This window comes from Crinia signifera, chromosome 1, assembly GCF_055691185.1.
Source record: "Crinia signifera chromosome 1, ASM5569118v1, whole genome shotgun sequence".
NCBI lineage: Eukaryota > Metazoa > Chordata > Amphibia > Anura > Myobatrachidae > Crinia > Crinia signifera.
In genome coordinates, this window is record NC_139217.1 from 175,196,548 (window position 1) to 175,202,948 (window position 6,401).

The 6,401-nt window shown below is 44.7% G+C and overlaps 1 protein-coding gene across 1 annotated transcript in view; it reads right to left on the bottom strand.

Annotated features, from left to right (window-relative positions):
• Positions 1-5,552, bottom strand: part of SCARB2 (scavenger receptor class B member 2) — an 80,435-nt gene extending 74,883 nt beyond the window's left edge. The window contains exon 1 of the mRNA XM_083177862.1: positions 4,997-5,552. Within this exon, the coding sequence (XP_083033988.1) occupies positions 4,997-5,119 (123 nt within the window). The 5' untranslated portion in view covers positions 5,120-5,552. The remainder of the gene's footprint in view (positions 1-4,996) is intronic.
• Positions 5,553-6,401: the final 849 nt, after the last annotated feature.

Genomic DNA, 6,401 nt, shown 5'->3' on the forward strand with positions numbered 1-6,401 from the left:
TTAAGGAACAGTTTGACCAGCGTTGATCTTAGGCAACGCACCTGACCTAGCACCTTCTAGAACATTTTTGCTTGCAGTTCTATGGGGCTACAGACTAGAATCCTTTAGCTGGTGAGATCGTTCTTGCAGCATACATTGGCTATCAGTGGCCCATTGGCCTTCAAAAAGAAGTATTTGTGCACTCTTCACATGAATTCCCCAGCTAGGATCATGTTAATGAGGACAGTTAAAAAATAGCATAGCATATATGGGTTACTAAGGGGTAATCAGAGATTTCAGTAAAGGAATAAATATTTTGGAAATAATTATTAAGCAAGGGAGTTAAATAGCAGAAAAAGGTACGGCAGTAATATGGACATGGGCAGTCCTTATGTTAAAGGTTGACCATCGATAATTCGGCACCCTGGGTTCTAACACTGTGTTGGATAACTTGTTTTGCTGTATTATTAATGGTATCCCCAGGAGCGCTCTAAAGCCCCGTCCACAATGGGCGACTTTCATGTGAAAACCACTCCGTTTTGCATCTGAGTGTGTAAAGGGCAGCGATGAGCGGTGTGCACTGCTGCGTGCTCCCGTATCATCGCTGCCGGCCACCGCTCATCTGCTGGTATTACCTGCTGGTATTGAAAGCAGATTAGCGACATAGTGGATGGCTTTCCATAGCATAGCTGGGCAGGGGGAAAAACGCTCAGCGTGTATGTACTGCGCATTTTTCAGCCCAGCTATTTTCCCCATCATCGTGCACCAAACACACTGGGCAATTTCCCAAAAACTGAAAGTTTCAAAATGCGTTGGTTCCCAAAGTCATACTTCTTCACAACAGGTTTTGAAAAGGGTGTCATTGGATCTATCCATCATCTCACCTCTGTGTGTCCTGTGACATATGCATGAACTCTGATTGCGCATACACAACTGTACTTTGGTAGCAGTGTTAGGGACAGTTGCTTTTTTAGAGCAGCTATCCCCGCAATGGAGCAATACTCAATTGCTCTCTAGTAGTTAATTATCCACCACTGCACCTAGAGGCAAGTTAGAGACTTAAATACCGAGAGGCAAAAGACTCCGGATAATGAATATAATCTTATATTACTGCTGGAGCTCAAGAAAAAGCCTAACTGAATAAAATATACAGAACCATATTCGGTTACTATGAATTTAAACAGGAAATATTAGCATAGATATCATATCTCATGCATGACAGCAAATGTTCCAATAGATAGAAAAATTAAGCACTTGAGTTACATTTGTGTGAGTTATTCTGTAAATACTGGCTGCCTTATTTTTACATTGCAATTTAAATTTCAGTTTCAACGGTACTTGTGTATTATCACGGTGCCCAGTTTTGTTACGTACGGTAACGTAGTGAAATCGCATTGCATCGTATTACGTTATAGTATCATGCGATGCAATGCGATTTTAACCTTCCCGCTCCCTGTCATTCCCGCCCCCTGTCAGATCTAGTCAGAAATCACTCTGAGGGGATATTCTGTTGTGACAAGAAGTGTACCTCAGAGCTAATGGTGTTTCCCTGTGATCTACAGTGATTTACATTTGAGATGGCTGCATCAAGTACCTTATTTATGCTGCCTCAGACAGAGGAGGATGCTGTGAATTTTTTTCAGGACATCATCTGCTGCCAGTGATGGCTACTTAAACCAATGCGCTTGTCGGTGAAGGAGTGTATGTGGCGGTGCCAAAGCCTGCCGGCAAAAGGTGAGCTTAAGAGAGGCCCACCTTTTCCCTGGGTGCTGCTTATCATTTCTGACTCTGATCAGATTTATATATTCTTGGGCAGAGGAGCTAACATCTATAGAATACTGTCAGCTTGAGCTGAAAATGTCCAATAAAACAGTGGTGCTGTACAATGCCTGGATGCGGGAGGCCTGTACCATGGGCCTGCTGGAACAGCCGCAGCGCCGTATTGGTGGACTGGGCCAGATAGTGGAAGTTGACAAAAGTCTTTTTGTCAAAAGGAAATATAATGTGGGCTGTGTTTTACCTCAGGAATGGGTTTTTGGAGGCATCTCACGCTAAACAGGACAGTGCTTCATAACTGTTTTGCCCAAACGTGACGCTGCCACTCTTATGTCCGCCATACATGAAAATCGAGCCTGGCACAACCATTTATAGTGATTGCTGGCGGGCAAAAAGCACCGAAGAATTGGAGCGGGCAGGATATCATCATGCCAGGGTTAATCATAAATACAACTTTGTAGACCCCGATACTGGTGCGCATACACAAACGATTGAACGCTTATGGGGCTCCTGCAAATGGCGGAACAAGCGGCAATGGGGAACAGCACGTCAACATTTGGAGTTGTATTTACAAGAATTTATATGGCGTAAAAGTTTGGCTGCAGATAAGCCATTTGAGTGCATACTTCATGCGCTGACGCTGCTCCCAAAGGCAGATTGACTCTTCTTTTATCTTTTTCTTTTATCTTGTTTAATTCATTATTCTCATTTTTCTCATCGTTAATGTTCTTATTATTAATTGACTGCTATCATTGTCATTTTGTTACTGATTATTGTCATTATTGTTTTTAATATTCTCTCCATCATTCATTATTCACTAAATTATACCAGTTATTCGTTAACACACGTGGTCATTACTGTGTCAGATGTATGATATTGCAGGTGTGAATGTGTCCAGAAAACGCCCCCATTATCCACGCGACCCCGAAGTGTGGCGAGCGGCGGCGGAACGTGTCCTCTGACCTTTTCATACCCCCACTATCCACGTCAGCATGGAGTTGATTTTATATAGTGTGGCGAGCGCAGCGAGCCACCGGGCCCGAAGCGTGGCGAGCGCAGTGAGCCCCGCTAGGGGATGCGGAATACTTTACATGTATTCCGCGCACGCTCGCCACACTATATGCAATCAACTCCACGCCGACGTGGATAGTTGGGGTATGAAAAGGTCGGAGGACACGTTCCGCCACCGCTCCCCACGCTTCGGGGTGGCATGGATACTGGGGGTGACGCAAAACAATGCCATAGCTGATCTCAAAGTAAGCACCCATCACATCTCATCACATGGGGGCTTGTACAATACAATATCGCATTGCATCGCATTTGGTGCCATGCGATCCCATGCGATATTTCATTGTATAAGCACTCCTATGCACTTAATATGGACATCGCATCGCACAGTACTATACACGGTATGCGATGCGATGCAATTTTCCTACGCAGAATATATCACTAAGCTATTTGCTTACTGGGTGCCCTGATAATACACAAGTACCGTTTGAACACCCCCCACCCAAATCTAACTCTCTGCACATGTCACAACAGCCCCACCTGCAGTGCACATGGCTTTGTCAATGAGTTTGCGTTTGCAAACCAACCTGAATCACCTCCAATGTCATTGTATATAGGCAAGTTGGTACAGCAGATGCTGCCCATTGCAACCAATCCGCTTCTGTTATTGTTCTAGCAAAGCCTGTAAAATGACAGCTACAAGCTGATTGGCTTAGATGGGCAAATTCTCCACTGAATCTCTCCAAGATTTAATACATTTCTCCAAAAAGTTAAAAAGCAGCCAAATTGCCTTGTTTTCATATAATATTGTGTTTGGGATTCATGTATCATCTTTGGTTTCCTGGCTGGAGGGGTGTTTGCCTTTATGACAATCGGGTAAATTTACTAAGTTGGGAGTTCTATTTCAGATGGGATGGTCCTATGGTCAACCAATCAGAATCTTCTTCTTATTTATTTAGCACATTCTGGAAGATGATAGATAGAATCTGATTGGTTACAAATAGCAACATCCGATCTAAAATAGATCCCCCAATGGTCACCTGTTATTTTGATAAGCCCTATCAGACACTAATGTTATCCATATTTCAGTGCAATGTAAGTGCAGTATAATTTTTTTTTAAATAACTAAACCTGCAGCAGGTAGCCACACACCCACCTCAACCATCTTTGTATTAAATAATTAGTATTCCCATTAGGTAAAAGTCTCCCAATAATAACCACCTGCATTCCATGAATATCTCCCATAACAACCCATTATTAAATAATAGTTCTTTAACCCTATCTTAAATTAAGAGGCACTATGTGACCACAGTATTACATTGCCATGCAAATTAATTATCTCATACCCTTTGTTCCCCTACCCAAAAAATATGTTGGCCTGGAGTGAACATAATTCTAATTCCAACACTCAGAGGGTGAATATGTCCTAGAAGGTTAGACAAAATCTCCCAGTGTTTCTCCTGCATAGATGCTGACTCTTATGGGGGTCTACACACGGGGTGATTTCAGACCATTTTCTAAGCGATCTGACTAGATCACTTAGAAAATGACCCTATATCGCTCTGTGTGTAGGGGCTATAGCGAGAATGATGGGTGGTGCTATTGCCGGGCAATTAAGATCGTGCATGCAGGCAGGACAAATATAGTCAGATCGCTAATCAGGACCAGTGTTCCCACCAGAGCCCTGACAGATCGCGCAAAACACATTGCTGACACATTGCTGTGCAGCGCTGTGTGCTGAGTAATCTAGCATTGCTCACATTGCTCAGCAAAGTCGTGCTGGCCCCATAAGTCAGTATCTCCTAGCATAGATAGACTGTGCAATTTTGACTAGATCATAGACTATCATTAGTTTGACAAAATCGTTTAGTCAAACTCTCCAGTGCATCTAGCCAGAATCTCTTGTGCATGTAGTCAAAATTGTCCATTAGCCAATATCTCACCGTGTGTACGGGGCTTTACTAACAAATATTCGTTTCCACCTGAGTGCCAAGCAGGGATTCTCCCTGGACAATATTTACACATAGTACATGGTACTGCAAATTCTCTGTGTATACATTCTCAGTGCATAACAAACAAAGGAAGACACACACACACCTGCCTACAGTGTAAAAGAATGCAGTGCATGCTGCTCTGTGCTGAGGGGTGACAGGTAGTGACAGTGTAGCAGACCTGCTTTCTGTGTCTGACCAGCATTGTTAGCACAACATAAGTACAGTAAATTCTCTCTCACCTTTTTCACTTCTTTCTCAACTGCGTCCATGAAGGTGTGCGCCACCAGCAGCGCAATGCTGACAATGAGCAGCAGTAGGGACAGCGCTCCGCAGGTGTACATAGCCCACCGTGCTGCTGCCATAGCGTTTGCTGCACAGTACACTGACGGCCCGGCCAGGGAGGGGCTGCTGTCACTCACACACAGAGGAAATTATTAGGAAGCCCAGTGTCAGCAGCAACACCAGGGGGTAGCTGTGACTACTGTATATACAGCAAGGACCTGTACCCTGGTACCGGAGCAATGTCTTCAGAACTGATAACCTGGCTGGGGTAACAGGCTTCCCCGCTGCATATGTGAGCTGTGCTAGCTAGACGAATGCTCCATGCATTATACTGGGATTTCTGCCTTCCCCTGTCCGCCTAATAACAGCTGTTCCCTCTGTGTGATGAGCCTGTTATACTGCCTGCAGCCCTCTGATTGCCAGTCTGCCTGCATACAGCAACACAACAAGCTCTGCCTGTACTTGCACAATGCAGCCTGCCCTCTCTCCTCCTGTGCTTGTGGGCTGGGAACTGGGAGGTCAGAGCCTCTTGGTGACGCCTTGCATGACACACTATCTCATTGTACTGTGTCAGGGTCATTACAGCTGGCCAGATGCTCTTTCGTTTTGCTTTCTCAGTGGTTTCGTTTCCTAGCTTTAGTCAGTCACTGCTTTAGAGTAGAGATGGGCAAAACGGATCTTTTCGCGGACCCGGGTCGACCTGGGTCGGTCAGTGAAAAGATCTAGATCCTTTGGGCGGCTCTGCGGCTCAGTTTGTGTAAAAAAGACAGTTATTTATGGTTTGAGTTAGTGTACCATACCTCCCAACATGACCCTTTCCAGGAGGGACACAATGCTCTGTTTCTGGACTTCACTCTTAATGTTTGATTGTTATTACCTGTGTGGAAACACCTTTCTTATCCATTTACCTGTTTAGAACAGGTAATAGCAATCATTCGTTAAGAGGGAAGTCCAGAAACAGAGCAAAGTCGTAGGTCAGAGATGGGGAACCTTTGGCCCTCCAGCTGTTGTTGGACTACACATTCCAGCATGCCCTGCTACAATTTGCTATTTGGCCATGATAACACTGTTGCAGGGAATGCTGGGATGTGTAGTCCAACAACAGCTGGGGCCAAAGGTTCTCTGACCTAGGTGGTGCACTTAACATAGATAGTCGTTTGGTCGACTGATCTAGGTCGACATTAGGTCAACAACACTAGATCGACATGCTGAAAGGTCGACGTGGAACAAGATCGACATGGTTATAGGTCAACATGAGGAAGGTCGACAGGTCATAAGGTCGACATGGGGATTTTCACTGTTTTTTGAGCCGACATGTGCCGACAGGCGGTATTTCATGCCCTACCTTCCACTAGGGCATGG